General features: G+C 40.7%; 1 protein-coding gene across 1 annotated transcript; it reads left to right on the top strand.

The window, feature by feature from the left end:
- The first annotated feature begins 3,443 nt into the window (after nt 1-3,443).
- On the top strand, nt 3,444-15,307 carry lyar (Ly1 antibody reactive homolog (mouse)). Its single transcript, XM_023985633.2, has 8 exons — nt 3,444-4,029; nt 7,184-7,298; nt 7,386-7,493; nt 7,661-7,744; nt 11,300-11,633; nt 11,764-11,829; nt 14,453-14,538; nt 14,774-15,307. The coding sequence occupies exons 1-8, from the start codon at nt 3,908-3,910 to the stop codon at nt 14,909-14,911; spliced, it is 1,053 nt and encodes a 350-aa protein (XP_023841401.1). The 5' UTR covers nt 3,444-3,907; the 3' UTR covers nt 14,912-15,307.
- Nucleotides 15,308-22,120: the final 6,813 nt, after the last annotated feature.

A 22,120-nucleotide genomic window follows, 5' to 3' on the forward strand; every position in this document is an offset into this window, starting at 1 on the left:
TCTAGTACTGAATGCATAAGCTACAGCTAGATACCACTGCAGTGCATAAAATGTGATGAGTAGTTGACTCAAAGAGAGAGAAAGACAATAGTTGAACAGTTTTGAACAGATTCATTTCTTCCCAAAATTAAGAAGAAGCGAGAGAGAGAGATATTTGGTTTTATTTTTTAACTTTCACTTAGCTAGAGAATGCAGCTAGCTAGTTTAGCTTACTCAAACACCGGGCTCAAACAGAGAGGGATTCTATGTTAGCTAGCTGACTATGGCTATCCAACACTAGAACTCTTCCAAGAATGTAGTTGATTTAATCTGATTGTCATAAGGTTCCATGACGTTGTCCACACAGGGCATCTGAACACACAAATACATTTAGATGATTTTCATTACATTTTGCGTGTTTTATTTAACTTTTGTACACCTGTGGTGTTCCCGGTCAAAAATGACCAGTCATTAGAAAGGAATTGGTGAGACTACAATTAGTGTATAAAATTGAGTTCAGTCACATGCCCATTCATCAGATGAACACACTTCCTCTCCCAGACCCCCACATGCATGTGTGTTTGAGCACACACACACACACCTCACTCCCCTTCTTGGCTTCCATGGCAACCCCCAASGGGACCTTTCCCCAAAATAATATTTCCCGCACGAGAACCACACCTGTTGGCATTCTCACAAACAATCGCTATATTGTTTCAATAATATATGGAACTTTTCTCGCAGCTCTGGTATATAAAGCTTTTTTGATGTCTTGCTCACAATTCATTCTGTGGCAGCCCAATGACCAAACGATATACGGTATGTAAGGCTCTTGATCATATCTTTGATCATGACACTGGAGAGGAGGAGATAAGCCAGGAAACTGACAGTGAAGATGCATTAGAGGAGGAAGTGTCAGAAGTTGAAGACAATACAGAATATGATCAAGACCAAGAGACTACCGATGTGGAACAATCCAGTGATGAGGAACAGGGCTCTGCTGAGGTTGTTGTTACATTCCRGTTAAAGAATAGGAATTTGTCCTGGTCTTCATCCCCACCTGAGAGGTTGGCTGTCGGCTGAAAATGTTATCAGAATAACCCCAGGGCCATCGAGATACGCCATATCCCAGGTTGATGACATAAAATCCTGCTTCGGSCTATTCCTGACAGAGTCAATCGAAACTATAGTGATAAACATGACAACCTGGAGGGGAGACGTGTTTACAAAGACAACTGGAAAGAGGTAGACCGGACTGACATCCAAGCAGGCGTGGGTCTCTTGATTTTGGCTGGTTGGTACAGATCCAGAAACTAATCTACCACCAGTTTATGGGATGCAGAATCTGGTCGGGCAATTTTTCGTGCCACTATGTCACTCCAGACATTTCACGTGTTGTCACGGGTGATTTGCTTCGACAACCGTGATACAAGACCAGGCCTCCGTCAACAAGACAAGCTGGCAGCGATCAGAGAGATTTAGCACAAGTGGATGGAGTGCCTGCCACTCATCTATAACCCAAGTCCAGACATCACAGTGGATGAGTGTCTGGTCGCTTTTAGGGGACGCTGCCCATTCAAACAGTACATGCCAAGCAAAACCCGTCAAAATATGAATAAAGATATGGGCAGCATGTGACGCCAGGACAAGTTATGCCTGGAACATACAGGTTCACACCGATATACCTGCTGACGGTGTTCCCGAAAGAACCAGGGGAAGCGGGTGGTCCTGGAATGACTGCAGGTCTCCAGGGCACAACATAACATGTGACAATTTCTTCACGTCATATGCTCATTTCTGGAGCTGCTCCAAAAAAAATTACCATTGGTGGGTCGTCAGGAGGAACAAGCCTGAGTTGCCTCCTGCCGTATTCACTACCAAGGACAGGGATCGTTTTCCCTCTAAACTTACCTTCACCGATACACACACTCATGTCCTACTGCCCGAAGAAAAATAAGAATGTGCTCCTGATGACAACTCTGCACAGGGATGTCGCTGTGAGTACCAGGGAGGACAAGAAGTCCAACGCTGTCCTGGATTAGAACAGGAACAAAGGGGAGTTGACAACCTTGATAAGGTATGTCACTTTTTATGTTTCAAGTCTCATGTACTTTTTTTCCTATTACCAGATTGTTTTATCTGCACCATAAAATAAGAGATGTTGTTGTTTGGTGAAATGCTCATTGAATTTTGTGAACAATATGGAGTCAATTCTATTCATTTGAATATGTAAATATGTTTTAGATGTGATAAATTAAAACAACGCTTGATGCAATTTTTCACGTCATCATGCAAGACAGAAGTATCAATTGCATCTACTCATATTATTTACTGATTTTCCACTTTTGCAGGTTACTGGCACATACTCTTGTAAGGGGATGACGGCACATTGGCCATGGTGTGTTCTTCAACATCCTAGATGTGTCGGCCTACAACGCGTTTGTGTGTGGATGGAAGTGAATCCAGGCTGGAAGCAGGAAATTCTTCAAGAGGAGATTATTCCTTGAAGAGTTGGGAAAGCCATGGTGGCACCCCTCATTCAAAGGCACCAACATCTTCCTTGAACATCATCCTCGGCTGGATTGGTGAGAGATATACAAGGGCCAGAAGCAAGATCTACGGCCGCCAGAGACAGAAGAGACAAAAGGAAGAGGTGCAAAAGAGATGTCAAAACGAGCATTATGTGCCATATATACAGTGCATATATTTGCAAGGCACATGCAACAACCACCATGTATTGTCCAACATGTGCATGAGAACACACAAAATGTAACCACCATTGATTGACAGATTGTGAACATTTTAATGTTTTTGTTTATTGTTAGTAATACTGTTATTGTTACTGTTGTTCTTTAATGTGTTCAGACATTAATTTTGTAATATGGTAAAGTTTTCATGTGTAGTTTTGGGCCTATGTCCTTTCTTTACTGATAAAATCATACCGGTCAGTTTTGACCGTGAACACAACAGATGTTATTTTGTGCCACTATTTAAACATTTGAAATGGTTTCAAAACAAATGTCCTTATTAAACTTTGACACAAAGTAGTCTATGATAAATAGCACAATATGTTTCATCTGAGTATTTTTATAGTCAAAATAATCCATACATTATGCTTTTTTTACTCAAAAACGAGTTGTATGAGCTCAGATCAATGAGGCCTGCAGGCCATAAATAGCAAATAGAATTTCAAAACGTGTAATGTTCACAAGAACTTAAGTTGATAAAAAAGATCGAACACAACATTAGGTAATAATATATGTATTATTATGGATTTATAATCAGCTATAATGGGGCGGGCATTTTGGACCGGGAACACAGAATTAATTAACATGAAACGAACACAACAGGAGGATTAATTAAGAAGGTTTTGTGAATCTGGGCCCAGGGCCATAAGAAAATATTTAAGAWTCATGTCATCAACTGGAACTCCTCAAAACCATCTGCCGCCTTTCCGGAAGGGAAATAATGTAACACTTCCTGTCTTGAAAGAAGTCGCGTGTTTTTAAACTTTGCACTGACGAACCTACATGTGTTTTTTTCCCAAACGTCTTTGTATTGCTACTACAGCTAATGACCTATGTAGTAGCTTCATATCATTCATATGACACAATGTTTGTTTCAAATACCGTTGTAACTTACTAAGTAACAAGCTTGTTCCTTGCATGACTAGAGTAAGCTAGCCGGCTAACGTAAGCTAGCTACCGCCCGGTAAGTTAGTTCAGGAATTGTTGGCCCATGCCATGTGTCTCACTCTGTATCGATCTAGCATAGTATAGTATATAGCAAGCAAGGCAACGTTGTCCTAAAGGAATTTGTTTTGTTGAGTTCATTGACTTGTGTTAGTTGGTAGTATTCATTGAGCCATAAAAGAACGGTAGTATCAGCTAACGTTAGCTAGTACGTAGTCAGCTAACGTTAGTCCAACATGGTCTTCTTCACGTGCAATGCGTGTGGTGAATCACTAAAGAAAGCCCAAGTCGAAAAACATGTGAACATGTGCCGTGGATGTGAAATTTTGTCATGCATTGACTGCGGAAAAGACTTTTGGTAAGTGCTTGTGAATGTTTTTTTCTCTTCTTGCTATGTTGGGTACATCGCAGTTTGGTTGCTTGCTTTRCATAACCAACATTGAACCAGTATCTGTCTGTGCGTTAGACACCTCTAAGGCTCATATTCAAGCGCTCAAAGCTCTCATTCCCCAGCTGTACTATAGCGTTATAACGTTAAAATACGTTCATTGATCACTACATATGGAGTTTCGCTGAGTAACTATCTTAATTTACTCCCGTTACGGCTGATATGTACTTTCAAAAAATGTCTAAATAGAAATGTATGCATTGGGGCTGCCGAAGAGACACTTTTTCGATTGCTTGTACATTTTTATTTAGACCTTATTTGGAAGTACATAAAAGTCTAATTGCATTCATCAAATACTTCGTAAAACACAGATGTAGACTAACAGTGAAATGCTTACTTACGGGCCCTTCCAAACTATGCAGAGAAAGAAAGTATACGAAATAATAGAAAGTTAATAACATGTAATAATAAATACACAATGAGTAACGATCACTGGCAATATACACAAGGTATCAAATCAAGCTTTATTTATACAGCACATTTCAGACATGGAATGCAACGCAATGTGCTTCACAGGGGGGAAAATGAAGGAGAAAAAAAGCTCTAATATTAACTCCACAACAAACTTAAGATTAAAAAAAACGTGACGTATGGAAAAGCAAAGCTAAAAAAAGATTAGTTTTAAGATCTCTTTTAAATATTTCCAGTGTTGTCCCCCCTTAGATTCTCTTGCAGGTTATTGGAGAGGCTGAGGGCATAATAACTAAAGGCTGCCTTGTCATGCATTTTGGTCCTAGGCTTTGGGATAGTTAAAAGGCCAGTGCCAGGGGGATCTACTGGATGCATAACTTAAAAGCATATCTGACATGTATTGGGTTGCACAATAGTCGCTTGATTTAAAAACTAATAGAAGAATCTTACAATTAATTCAAACTCACAGGCAGCCAGTGAAGAGACCTTAAAACTGGTGTAATGTGTGCTCTGTCTGGTTTTGGTCAGGACACTATTATGTCCACTCTAAGGAAATGGGAGACTGTCACAAACACGATGGTGTGTCACGGGACTAGTCTGAAGGTAACCGGTACTGGTTATAAAAAATGAAAGTATGAAGGTAGTGTTGTGCTACCCAAAAAAGGGGTTAAATATGCGTTTTTCAAAATATGTATATATGTTAGAGGTTGACCGATTATGATTTTTCAATACCGATACCGATTATTGGAGGCCCAAAAAAAGCAGATACTGATTAATCGGACAATTTTTATTTTATATATATATATATTTGTAATAATGACAATTACAACAATACTGAATGAACAATTAACACTTTTATTTTAACTTAATATAATCCATAAAATCTATTTAGTCTCAAATAAATAATGAAACATGTTCAATTTGGTTTAAATAACGCAAAGACACAGTGTTGGAGATGAAAGTAAAAGTGCAATATGTGCCATGTGAAAAGATAACATTTAAGTTCCTTGCTCAGAACATGAAAGCTAGTGGTTCCGTTTAACATGAGTCTTCAATATTCCCAGTTAAGAAGTTTTAGGTTGTAGTTATTATAGGACTATTTCTCTCTATGCCATTTGTATTTCGTATACCTTTGACTATTGGATGTTCTTATAGGCACTATAGTATTTCCAGCCTAATCTCGGGAGTTGATAGGCTTGAAGTCATAAACAGCGCTGTGCTTCAAGCATTGCGTAAAACTGCTTGCGAACGGAGGAAAGTTCGGTTTGAATGAATGCTTACGAGCCTGCTGCTGCCTACCACCGCTCAGTCAGACTGCTCTATCAAATATCAAATCATAGACTTAATTATAATATATAATCACACAGAAATACGAGCCTTAGGTCATTAATATGGTCAAATCCGGAAACTATCATTTCAAAAACAAAAAGTTGATTCTTTCAGTGTAATACGGAACCGTTCCGTATTTTATTGAACAGGTGGCAACCCCAAGTCTAAATATTGCTGTTACATTGCACAACCTTCAATGTTATGTTATAATTATGTAAAGTTCTGGCAAATGAATTACGGTCTTTGTTAGGAAGAAATGGTCTTAACACAGTTCGCAACGAGCCAGGTGGCCCAAACTGCTGCATATACCCTGACTCTGCTTACACTGAACGCAAGAGAAGTGACACAATTTCAGGCACCGCATTGATTATATGCAACGCAGGACAAGCTAGATAAACTAGTAATAWCTTCAACCATGTGTAGTTAACTAGTGATTGTGTTAAGATTGATTGTTTTTTATAAGATACGTTTAATGCTAGCTAGCACCTTACCTTGGCTCCTTGCTGCACTCGCATAACAGGCAGTCAACTTGCCACGCAGTCTCCTCGTGGAGGACACCATAATCAGTGTCCAAAAATGCAGATTGCCGATTGTTATGAAAACTTGAAATCGGCCCTAATTAATCGGCCATTCCGATTAATCRGTCGACCTCTACACCAGATACTGGGAGATTTAATTCAGCAGGAAAATAACCTAAAACAGAAGAACAAATCTACACTGGAGTGAAAGTTTTGACCTAAATGTGCTTGAAAATGTATGGCAAGAGTTGAATGGTTTTCTATCAATGATCAACAAATATGACAGAASAATTTAAAAAAGAATAATGGGCAAGTATTGTACAATCCAGGTGTGCAATGCTCTGATACTTACCCAGAAAGACTCACAGCTGTAATTGCTTCCAAAGGTGATTCTAACATGTATTAACTCGGGTTCACTTTGTCATTATGGKGTATTGTGTGTCGTTGGGTGATGGAAAAAATCTATTGAATCCATTTTTAATTCAGGCTATAACACAACAAAATAAATGTGGAATAARTCAAGGGGTATGAATACTTTCTGTAGGCACCGTATAACTAGGACTAAACTGATTAGGTATTGGGATAGATACCGGCCGTAACGGGAGTAAATGAAGATGGCTGCTTAGCGAAACTCCATATTTTGCGATCAACAAACGTGTTTTGATATAACGCTTGCAGAGCTGGTGAATGGGAGTTTGAATCTGTGCTTTGTCTCAAACACATATACTGGTTCAAGCCAACATCACACGTTGAACAGGTAAATGATTATGATGGGTACATAGCTATTCTATGTCTTCTCCCAACAGGGGAAATGACTACAAGGACCACATCAAATGCATCAGTGAGGATCAAAAGTATGGAGGCAAGGGCTATGAGGCTAAGTCCAAAAAAGGGGATGTCAAACAGCAACAATGGATTCAAGTGAGAAATAGATCATTCATCTGATTTCCCTCTTTTGTTTATCAGCACTTTGTGGGTAGATGATTAATGGATGAGATTTTTCCATAGAGGATCCAAGAAGCCATGAACAAACCAGGAATCAGTGCCAAGCTGAAAGATGTTCTAAATCAAGTCAGTTCGTATGATAACGTCCCACGAAAGAAGTCGAAGTTCCAGGTTGGTTATTTCTATCGTTGCTAAGGATATGATGGTTCGTTATTGTCAGTGGTGCGTGAATTTGTGCTGGCCCGCGGTGTCCGTTTACTGCTATTTTATGCTTGGCTTGCTGAAATGTTAAATCACTCTGTTGTAATAATGCGGTCACCTGGTGCTCACTCCATCAGAACTGGATGAAGAACAGTCTGAAGATCCACAATTCCACGCTGCATGACCAGGTGTGGGACATCTTTTCAGCAGCAACCAGCAACGTGAGTATCTCTTAAAGGAAGAGTGTTAACATAATTAGGGTCATTTAGCAAACACTTTTATCTAGGAATGCACCGATATTACATTTCTGGCCAATACCGATATTTTCCTTGCCAAAAACCACAATACCGAAACCCAATATAAAAAAATATTTATTTCACTTACTTGCTGTGCTGTTTCGTTGTTCATTTGTTCAGTCGTTTCATTCTCAACCAGGATTTCATCATACATGTCAAGCAGTGACGTTTCAGCTCTGTCTGTCCATGGCCTCTTCTGTCGTGGGTCCTCTTCCTCGGTGTGCACTGTCACTGTGTCCGTTTCCATCTTCTCCAACTGTCTGTAACATTTCACGTAAACCCTGTTTCTTGTCTGCATCGAAGTAGCGGTCCTTGTACCTAGCATCGAGAATGGTGGCGACACAGTAAAGAGACCTCAGAGAGAATGCCACAGAATCGCTTGTTCACAGCCTCTAGTAGAGGACTTTTGCAAGTTTTAACCACACGTTCTGTGTCTGCAGTTTTGTTGAGCGGGCTTTTTAATGCTATGTCAGAGGGTATCACGTCTGCTGCAGATGCAGTTGATGAACTTATTTCTCGAGTCAGTGGCGCTAGGAGTGTGTTCATGTTTCCAAGGTTCAAACATGTTCTCATGGCAGCAGCGGTATGAGAACAAGCACATTTTTGAGAATGCAATACGGCTTTCCTCAGTACGAAATTCTCATCGACCCACTGTGCTGTCAGACTTAGCATGCTCATGGGGCTGACATCGCTGGTCCAAATGTCAGTCGTGAAGCTAATAGCAGTGACGCCCATAGCAAGTAGCTCATGGATGTGCGTTTCAACAATACTGTGTAACTCTGGTAGGGCAACATCTGAAAAATAGCACCTACTTAGATGTGTGTACCGGGGCTCAAGGTGCTCAACCGGTCGGCGAAAGCCAACATCATCCACGACAGATAGTGGTTGATTGTCAAGGGCAATGAATTCCGTTATCTTGGCGTTAATGGATTTCGCCTTTGAATTGTCTCGCTGAAATTCTTACTCTTTCAAATGACTGCTCGACTTGAACTTGTTTAGTTGTTGGAAGTGTGTGTGTGTTTTTTTTTGCTTTTGTTCTAAGTAGCCGCTGAACGTCTGGGAGGATGCACTTTCGAATGAGTTATTAGGTTTCTGGTATTGACAGATTTCACTTTCTCCCCTCTGGAAATAATAGCAGCACAGACGTTGCATATGGACATTTCGTTATCTTCCTTTGAAACTTCAAAAAAATAGATCCACACAGCAGACATGGGCTAGGTTAATCAGCTTTGATGTCGGTTTTGCACATCGACGTTAAACTAGACATCGGGCCGATGTTGGCATTTTTAGCTAATATTGTCCAATTCCAATATGCTTACCGATATATCGTGCATCCCTATTTTTATCTAAATTTTGACACTTGACACCACTGGACAGATGTCACGTTAGTACTGTACACTGAGTGTACAAAACATTAGGGACAGTTGCTCTTTCCATGTCAGACTGACCAGGTGAATCCAGGTAAAAGCTATGATCACTTATTGATGTCACTTGTTAAATCCACTTCAATCAGTGTAGATAAAGGGGAGGAGACACATTAAAGAAGGATTTTTAACTTCTCTGGGATAGGCGGGACGCTAGCGTCCCACTTGGCCAAATGCCAGTGAAAATAAAGAGCGCCAAATTCAAATAAATTACTATAAAAATCAAACTTTCATGAAATCACACATGAAAGACACCAAATTAAAGCTACACTTGTTGTGAATCCAGCCAACGTCTGATTTCAAAAAGGATTTATCCCGCGAAAGCACACCAAACGATTGTTAGGTCAGTACATAGCCACAGAAAAACACAGTCATTTTCCCAGCCAAAGATAGGAGTCACAAAAAGCAGAAATAGAGATAAAATTAATCACTAACCTTTGATGATCTTCATCAGATGACACTCATAGGACATCATGTTACACAATACATGTATGTTTTGTTCGATAATGTGCATATTTATATCCACAAATCTTAGTTTACATTGGCGCCATGTTCAGAAATGCCTCCAAAATATCCGGAAAATTGCAGAGAACCACATCAAATAACAGAAATACTCATCATAAACTTTGATGAAAGATACATGTTTTACATAGAATTAAAGATACACTTGTTCTTAATGCAACCGCTGTGTCAGATTTAAAAAAAACTTTACGGAAAAAGCAAACCATGCAATAATCTGAGACGGCGCTCAGAATTTCTTTTTTTATCCGCCATGTTGGAGTCAACATAAATCAGAAATTACAATATAAATATTCCCTTACCGTTGATGATCTTCATCAGAATGCACACCCAGGAATCCTAGTTCCACAATAAATTGTTGTTTTGTTCGATAATGTCCGTTATTTATGTCCAAGTAGCTACTTTTGTTAGCGCGTTTAGTAAACATATCCAAACGCTMGTGCAGGTCCCGCATAACGTCGGACGAAAACTTCAAAAAGTTATATTACAGGTCGAATAAACTTGTCAAACTAAGTAGAGAATCAATCTTTCGGATGTTGTTATCMTAAATATTCAATAACRTTCCAACCGGAGRATTCCTTTGTGTCTGTAGAAGTAATGGAACGCAAGTCGCTACCATGTGAAATGYGCGTGACCAGGACTTGGCTCTCTGCCAGACCACTGACTGAAACAGCTCCCATCCGGCTCAACATCACAGTATAAGCTTCATTCAACGTTCTACAGACTGTTGGCATCTAGTGGAAGGCGTAGGAAGTGCAAACAGATCCATATCTTACTGGGATTTGAATAGGCGATGAGTTGAAAATCGGCCAGCTTCAGAATTCTCACTTCCTGTTTGGATTTTTTCTCAGGTTTTTGCCTGCCATAGGAGTTCTGTTATACTCACAGACATCATTCAAACATTTTTTAGAAACTTCAGAGTGTTTTCTATCCAATAGTAACAATAATATGCATATATTATCATCTGGGACAGAGTAGGAGGCAGTTCACTCTGGGCACGCTATTCATCCAAAAGTGAAAATGCTGCCCCCTATCCCCAAAAAGTTAAGCCTTGAGACACAGACTGTATGTGCGCTATTCAGAGGGTGAATGAGCAAGACAAAGGATTTAAGTGCCTTTGAACGGAGTATGGTAGTAGGTGCCAGGAACACCGGTTTATGTGTTAAGAACTGCAACGCTGGTGGGTTTTTCACACTCAACAGTTTCCTGTGTGTATCAAGAGTGGTCCACCACCCAAAGAACATCCAGCAAACTTGACACAACTTTGGGGAGCATTGGAGTCAACATGGGCCAGCATCCTTGTAGAACGCTTTCGACACCTTSTACAGTCCATGCCCTGACAAATTGAGGCTGATCTGAGTGCAAAAGGGGGTGTAACTCAATATTATGGTGTTCCTAATGTTTTGTATACTCAGTGTATATGATATATAAAACAGAATCAATGTGTATTTTTACAAATCAGGTGACGTTTACTAAAGCAATTGATATAATTTTCATAATTCAAAACAATGTTATATGAATAAACTTTTGATTTTAGCTGGCTCCCGAAGCCCCGACTCAGACAGAGGAACCCAAGCAGTCTGTTGCTGAAAGCAAAACCGAGACTAATGGGGGCCATCAGAATGGCACATCGGAGGAGCCACCACCAGAGAAGAAGAAGTTGAACAAGCGTGAGCGCAAAGAGGCAAGACAAAAGAAGAGCGGGAAGAAAGAAAAGAAAGCCCCGGAGAACGGTAACACCGAGGAGGAGGAGGAGGAAGCCAGTGCAGGCAAACGAAAGGACAAAAAAAGGAAGAGGAGTTCTGAGGAAGATGCTGGAGGAGAGGTGACCACCAAGAAACGGAAGACAAGTAAAAAGGACAGTTCCGGAGGTATTTAACACATTTTCAAGGGGTTCTTTTCTCACGTGAGTGTGACACTGCGTTGCTTCTCTTCTTCACACTTGCGGTTGGAAAATGCACATTAGTCTTTGATTCAGTTTCTTTTTATTCTACCTTCCAGATGACCAAAACACAGAGGCGGCTGAGGAGGAGGCAGAGGGTGCTGCAGRACAAACAGGTTCCAAAGGTACCAGTTCTTCTGAGAATGTGCTCATTGTCCTGCACAGTTTTCATAGTGTGAAAAGACCCAATTCACCACACTTTTCCCCCCGATGTGTGCACTTGCACACCACACATGCCCCTTTCGTGGATTGAAAAGCATTGGCTGGAGGGAGTTTTCAACTTTGTTAAATCCATGCCGAGAAGGGTGCATACTTCGAGAGAAGTGGAGAATTTGGGACGTACATTGGACTTAGTTCATTACCTCCGTTTTTTACATTTTCAAAATGAAGCCACCAGGGGACAGTGTTGACACGTCCCTCTGCTGCAGAGTAGGCCTACATGAATGTTCTTTCAAGAATAGTTGGAAACAGTGATTATTTGATATCCAACAAAAGCACCTTCAATTTTAAATTGTCATGCATGTAGTCGGACTCCAGCCACCCAAGTCATAGCCTGTTCTCTCTACTACCGCACAGCAAGCGCTAYCGGAGCGCCAAGTCTGTGACCAAAAGGCACCTGAACAGCTTCCAAAGCAATAAGACCGCTAAACAGTTCATCAAATGGCTACAATTTACATTGAACCCCCCCTATTATTTATTTCTTTATCTTAATTGCTTTGCACTGACTCCATTGCACTGGCTCTATGCACACTTACTAGACTCTACACACACACACACACACACACACACACACACTCATTGACATTCCAACACACATGCATACACACACACTACATACGCTTACACACACAAAAGACACGCTCATATTGACGGCACACATACACTTTCACACTTCACATACGCTGCTGCTACTCTGTTTATTATATATCCTAGTCACTTTTACCCCTACACACATGTACAGTGCATTCGGAAAGTATTCAAAAATAAAAATCCCTCATCAATCTACACACAATACCCAATGGCAAAGCGAGAACAGGTGTATTTTTTTTTTTGCAAATGCGTGGGGGGGGGAATGGATACCGTATTTACTTAAATATTCAGACCCTTCGCTATGAGACAAGAAATTGAGCTCCGGTGCATCCTGTTTCCATTGATCATCCTTGAAAATTTTCTACAACTTGATTGGAGTCCACCTGTGGTGAATTCAATTGATTGGACATGATTTGGAAAGGCACACACATGTCTAGATAAGGTCCCACAGTTAACAGTGCATGTCAGAGCAAAAACCAAGCCATGAGGTTGAAGGAATTGACTTTAGAGCTTCGAGACAGGATTGTGTCGAGGCACAGATCTGGGGAAGGGTACCAAAAAATGTCGGCATCATTGAAGGTCCCGAAGAACACGGTAGCCTCCATCATTGCTAAACGGAAGAAGTTTGGAACCACCAAGACTCTTCCTAGAGCTGGCCACCCAGCCAAATTCAGCAATCGGGGGGGGGGGGGCCTTGGTCAGGGAGGTGACAAAGAACCCCATGGTCACTCTGACAGAGCTCCAGAGTTCCTCTGTGGAGATGGGAGAACCTTCCAGAAAGACAACCATCTCTACAGCACTCCACCAATCGGGCCTTTATGGTAGAGTGGCCAAACGGAAGCCAATCCTCAGTAAAAGGCACATGACAGCCCGCTTGGAGTTTGCCAAAAGGCACCTACTCAGGCCATGAGAAACAAGATTCTCTGGTCAGATGATACCAAGATTGAACTTTTTGGCTTGAATGCCAAGCGTCACATCTGGAAGAAACCTGGCACCATCCCTACGGTGAAGCATGGTGGTGGCAGCATCATGCTGTGGGGATGTTTTTCAGCGGCAGCAACTGGGAGACTAGTCAGGATCGAGGGAAAGATGAACGTAGCAAAGTACAGAGATCCTTGATGAAAACATGCTCCAGAGAGCTCAGGACCTCAGACTGGGGTGAAGGTTCACCTTCCAACAGGACAACGAACCTCAGCACACAGTCAAGACAACACAGGAGTGGCTTCGGGACAAGTCTCTGATTGTCCTTGAGTGACCCAGCCAGAGCCCAGACTTGAAGATGATCAAACATCTCTGGAGAGACCTGGAAATAGCTGTGCTGCGACGCTCTAACCTAACAGAGCTTCATAGGATGTGCAGAGAAGAATGGGAGAAACTCCCCAAATACAGGTGTGCCAAACTTGTAGCGTCATACCCAAGAAGACGTGTGGCTGTATTCGCTGCCAAAAGTGCTTTAACAAAGTACTGAGTAAAGGGTCTGAATACTTACGTAATGTGAGATTTCATTTTTTTTCTGCAAAAACTTCTAAAAAAAACTGTTTTTACTTTGTCATTATTGGGTATTGTGTGTAGATTGATGAGGGAAAAAKTACAATTTTAATAAATTTTAGAATAAGGCTATAACGTAACAAAATGTGGAAAAAGAGAAGGGGTCTGAATACTTTCTGAATGCACTGTAAATACTGTACCTCAACTACCTTGTACCCATACACATTGACTCTGTAATGGTACACTTTGTATATAGCGTCTTTATTGTTTTTGTGCTACTATTTCCTTTTTTATTTAGCAAATATTTGTCTTACTTTTTAACACTGCACTGTTGGGAATGGGCTCGTAAAACAGCATGTCACTGTGAAGTCGACACTTGTTCTAGTTGGCGCATATGTCCAATACAATTTGATTAGCCATGATCAACTAATGCTCTTGTTTGACTTCCAGGAAAGTTCAATTGGAAAGGAACGATAAAGGCAGTCTTAAAACAATCTCCTGAAGAAGGACTTGCGGTTAAAAAACTCAGGAAGAAGGTATGTTCATCAGACATCTAGGAATATTGTGCGTCACACAAGATAGTTAGAGATCAGCTTTTTTGGCATCTCACTTTTATTTGCACATTTGATCAAATATAGTTCATACATACTACTGGAACAGCATGTTTAACCATTTTACATTATGCCCGTAGGGCTAGAATAGTGATATGACATGGTCATGATTGTAATTGTCACTGTTTTCACTAATGGCACAATACATTTTTCCTTCCAGGTTTTGTCAGCTTACTACTCATTCAGCGGAGAGGGAAATTTCAAATCAGAAGAGGAGCTGCTCGCACTCTTCAACAAGAAGATTAAAGGCAACCCCAAGTTTAGAGAATTAAAAGACAAAGTTAGACTTGTAAAGTAGATGTAAATCTCTCATCACACTCTCGTGAATTCCAGCATGGCTGTTTTAACAACTCTCCGTGGTATACGTCACCTGAAAGATTAAATCATCTTTAACACCAAGTCATGACCCTTTACTGACTTTTAATTGGACACCAATGTTGTCTTGTGTCTTTAAGACTAGAAACAATGCAGGCTTTAGTGTAAAGAGCCACTGAACATGCCAATTTGCATGTGTTTTTCTGTTGCTCATTAGAAAAATTAGATTTCAGTCTTGGAGGTGTGTTTCCTGAAAGATTCCACGTTTGGTTAATGATGTTTGTTCCCCATGAGACACTAGCCTATTTCATGTCCTCAAAAGCCCCAGAAAGAATCTATAACTCAAGAACTCCGTAATMAATGTTGACGCTTTTGCCGAGGATGTTTTAGTTGAGTAATTTTACATTTAACTAAGGTGTTTGGTGCAGTATTTCTATAGTTATAAAATATGYGACATGTCTTATGTAAAGAAAGTCAGCTGCTGGGCAGGTCTGCCTCACTGTCTATGCTATTGGATAAAGCGTAATCACCGCAGCTGGTCGTACCATGTTAGTGGGAAAATGGACTTTGTCAAATCAGCACCCAACCTTCATTTACCCATTTTGACGTACAGATGTTCCAAACTTTTTTGTACATGACTGACCATTTAATATATGATTACTTACACTGTAGTCAATTTTGATACTAGAATAACTGTTTCTGACTCATCAATGCCAAATAGGCTGTTTTCAAGGGGATTTGTTGCTTTTTAAAGGCAGTCGCTCTGTTTGCAACATGTGCCAAATTTGTTAATTTGTATAGAGACACTTGTTTAATGATTGGTGTGAACAGACCTAATGAGTCTTCTGTAAAAGCAAGACTGACAAATGGAGGTGGTTTAGAAGCACTTGTGTGATAAGGGCTTACCAAGAAACTTCCAAAAGGACTTATTCGAGACAAAGAAGTTGGAGCACTTAACAAAAAAGGCAGAGATTAATTAGTTGAATTATTCCTTTTGGAAGTTTTTCTTGGTAAGCCCATTCAATGGATTTTTGTCATTGTTGTCGAACACCCCTCCTATTTTCCTGTTTACTTTAGTGCGGAGGCCCACCTGGACTCACCCCAGGCTAATACTTAGGCTTTAGTTCAGCAAGATAAACACTGTCTTTTTGCATGCTTTGTTTGTTTAATTGTTTGCATCCTATTAATTGAGCAATAAGAATTTACAAAAATTATTTTCATGTGCCTTAGGGTTAATAGTGGTTGTGGAGGATACAGGCTCTTTCACATTCCAACCCACAGTACGGCTGTGAAACGGTACCTTATCTCTGGGATTGGATGTGGAAGGGGAGGGGTGCACCTGAGGTGAATTTGACTCTCACACGGGACGGGGCTAATGCACATTCCTCGGCACCCAGAACGGGGTTCATTTGGCCGGGTACACAGAAGCGCCATAGAATCAAGACACTGGTGTCAGCCTCAGGTGAAGTTTTAATGCTGTCTGATTTCCACCACTCAAATGAGCAGCCTGTTACCTGCATACACACACACACTCACTGCACACAAACACCCACGGCCACAGTCACTAGGAGATGCTGGAGGAAATATCCTCAGCTTTATGAAGCTCCTGCTAATCCTTCCGAGTTTAACACTGATCCTCATTCATCGCTGTGCTTACCTGTAATTATATATTGCATACTTTGGGTATTAGCAAAGCTGTTACTCAAGTTTGCAAGTATTAAAATTGTGTTTTCTGGCCTGTATTAGGGTTCAAGCTCACTTTTTAAAATAATTTTTCAGTGCAGACCCTACAGAATACGCCAAAGCATAAATGTCATTACACGAATAGTCTTTATTTCACCAAATTTTAACATGGTCATAAAGACCACATGTTTAACTTCATAATAAATATGTTTCCCATCTCAAGAGGTTTGAAATTGTTAAAACATTTCTAGCCATCTATATGGGTAACAGAGTTGACGTGTTATGCTCAGTTTTCCACCAGAAAATTGGGGGGGGGGGGAGAGTAGAACCAGCTCACCTGCTTTTTATACTGTAATTTGACTAGTAGATGTTCAATATGTTTTTGTTTTTTTTACGATTTAAGGAATAGTTTTACTTCAGTTCACGTTAGAGGGTTGACATTAAACCTGAGGGACAGATGTAAATGAATCAATAATCACATTAAATAAGTAAAAAATCTTCAGAAATTACATTCCCAAAGCAACAAAATAACTAGGGCTTTCCACTGATGGTGAACACCGGGGAGAACCTTGGTGTTAAGTGGGTTAAATTATTCCTAGAAGTTGCACAAATATGACCAGACATGCCAAAACAGGGATCTTCAGATAAAACAAATGGTTTAGTTAGAGCATAGATGGGATATCCAATTGTTAAATWAAAATTAAGACAAATTTACACACTTATTTGTCTAAAGGACATAAAAGGCACTATTTGTGGAGCGACCCGTAAGACCTCGCATGATATTGGCTTTGGACATTTCAATAATACCGCTTGCTCAAGCTGTCAGTATTGATCCAAGTAATACTACTGAAACATGATTACAAATCAAATTGTATTTGTCAYATATACATGGTTAGCAGATGTTAATGCGAGTGTAGCGAAATGCTTGTGCTTCTAGTTCCGACCTTGCAGTAATATCTAACAAGTAATCTAACCTAACAATTTCACAACAACTACCTTTTACACACAAGTGTAAAGGAATGAATAAGAATATGTACATAAAAATATATGAATGCGTGATGGCCGAATGGCATAGGCAAGATGCAGTAGATGGTATAGAGTACAGTATATACATATGAGATGAGTAATGTAGGGTATGTAAACATTATATAAAGTGGCATTGTTTAAAGTGGCTAGTGATACATTTATTACATACATTTTTGGCTAGAGTTGAGTCAGTATGTTGGCAGCAGCCACTCAATGTTAGTGATGGCTGTTTTTCAGTCTGATGGCCTTGAGATAGAAGCTGTTTTTCAGTCTCTCGGTCCCCGCTTTGATGCACCTGTACTGACCTCGCCTTCTGGATGATAGCGGGGTGAACAGGCAGTGGCTCGGATGGTTGTTGTCCTTGATGATCTTTTTGGCCTTCCTGTGACATCGGGTGGTGTAGGTGTCCTGGAGGGYAGGTAGTTTGCCCCCGGTGATGCGTTGTGCAGACCTCACTACCCTCTGGAGAGCCTTACGGTTRTGGGYRGAGCAGTTGCCRTACCAGGCGGTGATACAGCCCGACAGGATGCTCTCGATTGTGCATCTGTAAAAGTTTGTGAGTGTTTTTGGTGACAAGACRAATTTCTTCAGCCTCCTGAGGTTGAAGAGGCGCTGCTGCGCCTTCTTCACCACGCTGTCTGTGTGGGTGGACCATTTCAGTTTGTCCGTGATGTGTACGCCGAGAAACTTAAAACTTTCCACCCTCTCCACTACTGTCGCGTCAATGTGGATAGGGGGCTGCTCCCTCTGCTGTTTCCTGAAGTCCATGATCATCTCCTTTGTTTTGTTGACATTGAGTGTGAGGTTATTTTCCTGACACCACACTCCGAGGGCCCTCACCTCCTCCCTGAAGGCCGTCTCGTCGTTGTTGGTAATCAAGCCTACCACTGTAGTGTCGTCTGCAAACTTGATGATTGAGTTGGAGGCGTGGGTGAACAAGGAGTACAGGAGAGGGCTGAGAACGCACCCTTGTGGGGCCCCAGTGTTGAGGATCAGCAGGGTGGAGATGTTGTTACCTACCCTCACCACCTGGGGGGGGGGGCCCGTCAGGAAGTCCAGGACCCAGTTGCTCAGGGCGGGGTCGAGACCCAGGGTCTCGAGCTTAATGACAAGTTTGGAGGGTACTATGGTGTTAAATGCTGAGCTGTAATCGATGAACAGCATTCTTACATAGGTATTCCTCTTGTCCAGATGGGTTAGGGCATACAAATAGGTTTGCATGTGATATTGCGACACGGGTTATCTATCCAATTTAGTGAACTGGCCACCAGAGGCAGCACCTTCAACCTTTTTAAATATACAAACATATTCATACAATATTCATGAATAGATTTCACTGGAGGTACAAAACCAGTGTGAGGTGCTYGGATGAATTTCAGATGTTCACTTGAATCTCATACTTCCTCGAACGGCAGCTGGCATCTACTGTGCATGTTTAACAAGCTACGCTGTGGTAGTGTCATTATGGGGAAACAACCTGAAAACAACTCGGGTGTGTCACTACCCATAAGCCGATGAGTGATGGACTTACCCAGTAGCACACTATGTTACTAAGAGAGACAAATGTAAAGTTATTTTGAAAGGCTAAGCAAACAAAAGCAATGCCTGCATAACAAATGAGTTGCATAACTGACATGGAGAAACAAAGACAACAAGCCAGAGACAATAGGGGCTTACCTAAATGAGTGTTACAAAATATCTTGCCATAATTGCCATATTTTAGCTGCTGTAAACATTCACATTTGACTGCAGTCAAGGAAACATGCCAAATTGGAGTAATGTAAACAAAACGAAAAAACGCACTTAACTGAAAGCCATTATAAATAGTCAAATATAATGTACAGTATGTCAACATCAGTTGAGGCAAGTTTCAATTTTTTTTGATAAGGCATCAAAAAGCATAATTGATTCCCCTGCTCTCACAGATACAAATCCCATCTGGGAATTGGACAAGACTTAAGTTGTTGTGCAGTGTAGAATTCAGGCCAAGTACCCTGTATGTAAATGTATACTTTTTTAAAACTAGGCAAGTCAGTTAAGAACAAATTCTTATTCACAATAACAGCCTAGGAACAGTGTTTTAACTGCCTTGTTCAGGGGCAGAATGACAGATTTTTACCTTGTCAGCTCTGGGATTCAATCTAGCAACCTTTCGGTTACTGGCCCAACACTCTAACCACTAGGCTACCTGCCGCCCCAAAATATGTAACAGATAAGCTTCCTTACCTGCCACTGAGAATATAGTACTGTATTTCCCAATTAAGTGTGCGATGAGCAGGTTTTTCTCCACACTTGGATTCATCACCTTAGGTAGCCATTTCTGCAGTCTTGACTTTTAAATACTTTTCTTAACATACTTTTCAATGTCATATTGTGAAATGTAGGCTATAGGCATACCCATTCAGATTAAGCCTAAAGTTAGTGCTGGGCTAAAAAGCATGCTCAATGTAGAATCTCCATTGAAAGCTTTTTAGTCCAGGACGAGGCTTCAGCTTTGGCTTGGTAACTAGCCCTTAATATACCAAGCTTATTTTTTATTTTTTTTACATCATTCCAATTTGGATTTGAGACTGGATCTTTAAGTATCCTCTCAGCAAGCAAACATAAAGATATCTTTTTTTTTTTTTGATGAACCATGTTGGTCTGTGATTTGTGCATTTTTTAAGTATAAAGTAAAAAATAAAAAAAATAAAATCCTTTTAGATAACCCTTTTCCTAACCTGCTACTTTCAATCTCCTAACCTGCTGTGTAAATCATTCTAACTTGTTACGATTCCGTTAGAATCAGAGGACTCAAAAAATACTGTGTTGAAAAGTTTAGGGAGAAAGTGGGTCAAATTGACTGGTCACCTGTGCTAGATAGTGTGGGGGTAGACAGTGCCTGGGAAGTATTTAAATGTAGATTCCTTGATGTGGTGAATGTGATGGCTGCTGTTAGACGGTTCAGGGTAAAGCAGAGATCTAGCCCTTGGTTTAATCATGACATTTTAGAATCTATCCAAGCAAGGAATAAGGCCTTTAAAAATTGAAGAACTCTCAAGAGCAGCATGATTTTGTCCTATATAAACATCACAGAAATGAAGCACAGAGCAGGATGGATGAAGCTAAGAGGGGTTACTTTGCTGAGAACAAAAATGACCCTAAAAAGCTTTGGAAATCATTTAAGGAACTAGGCTGTAGTAGTACTACCAAAAACAATCTAAACAGTATTGGACTGAACATCAAGGGGGAGATGGTATATGAAAAAGCAGAGGTTGCTWGGTTKCTCTTTTTTTACTTCTGTTGCCAGCMAGCTGGTTAGCAAGCTGCCCACCAGTTCTGGTCTGTATGGAAGCAACCAAGTCAAGAAGTATTATGTAAAGTTAGGGGTTCAGCCAAACTCTTTTTCTTTTGCAAAGGTAGAAACAGCCAAAATAGTCAGTATGATGGCAGAGCTTAAAGGCCAYAGKCCTGGATAATATTTCTGCAARGTTTCTTATAGATTCTGCTGAGCAAATTGCCCCTTGTATTACGCATATCGTTAATCTCTCTCTTGAACATTTCCCAGGGACATGAAATAAGCTAAAGTTATACCTCTGTATAAGAAGGGGATAAAGTCTGACCCTGGTAATTATAGGCCTGTATCTATCCTCTGTATAACATCAAAGATCCTGGGGAGAGTTGTACATGAGCAAATTTATGAATATGTTAGCAAACAGGGTCTAATGTATGATTTTCAGTCGGGTTTTAGAAAAACATACTCCAGTGATTCATGTCTACTTTACTTGACTGACTTCATCAGGAAAGAGATTGATGAGGGAAATCTGTGTGGAATGGTAATGCTTGACCTACAAAAGGCCTTTGATACAGTTAACCACTGTCTCCTAATGTCCAAACTGGAGGCACTGGAGTTAAGCAGTATCCCTCTAGGCTGGGTAAAGTCCTATTTATCAGGAAGGGAGCAAGTAGTAGAGGTTAATGGTTCACTGTCTCAAGCCCACCCAGACCATCCCCTATAGGTTCAGGTTTTGCGTCCAGAGTCCGCACCTTTGGGGGGGGGGGGGGGGGGGGTACTGTCACGCCCTGACCTTAGAGAGCCTTTTTATGTCTCTATTTGGTTGGTCATGGTGGGATTTGGGGTGGGCATTCTATGTTTTATTTTCTATGTTTCTTTATTTCTATGTTTTGGCCAGGTATGGTTCTCAATCAGGGACAGCTGTCTATCGTTGTCTCTGATTGGGAACCAGACTTAGGTAGCCCTTTTTCTCTCCTTTCAGTGTGGGTAGTTAACTTTGTTTGTGGCACTATTGCCCTGTAAGCTTCACGGTTGTTTTTCGTTTGTTGTTTTGTTGGCGACATTTTAAATAAAAAGAGAAATGTACACTCACCACGCTTCACCTTGGTCCACTTCTTTCAACGGCCGTGACATGGTGATCCTAACTGACCTAAAACAGGGCATTTTTACTAGGATTAAATGTCAGGAATTGTGAAAAACTGAGTTTAA

Source organism: Salvelinus sp. IW2-2015, linkage group LG1, assembly GCF_002910315.2.
Source record: "Salvelinus sp. IW2-2015 linkage group LG1, ASM291031v2, whole genome shotgun sequence".
NCBI lineage: Eukaryota > Metazoa > Chordata > Actinopteri > Salmoniformes > Salmonidae > Salvelinus > Salvelinus sp. IW2-2015.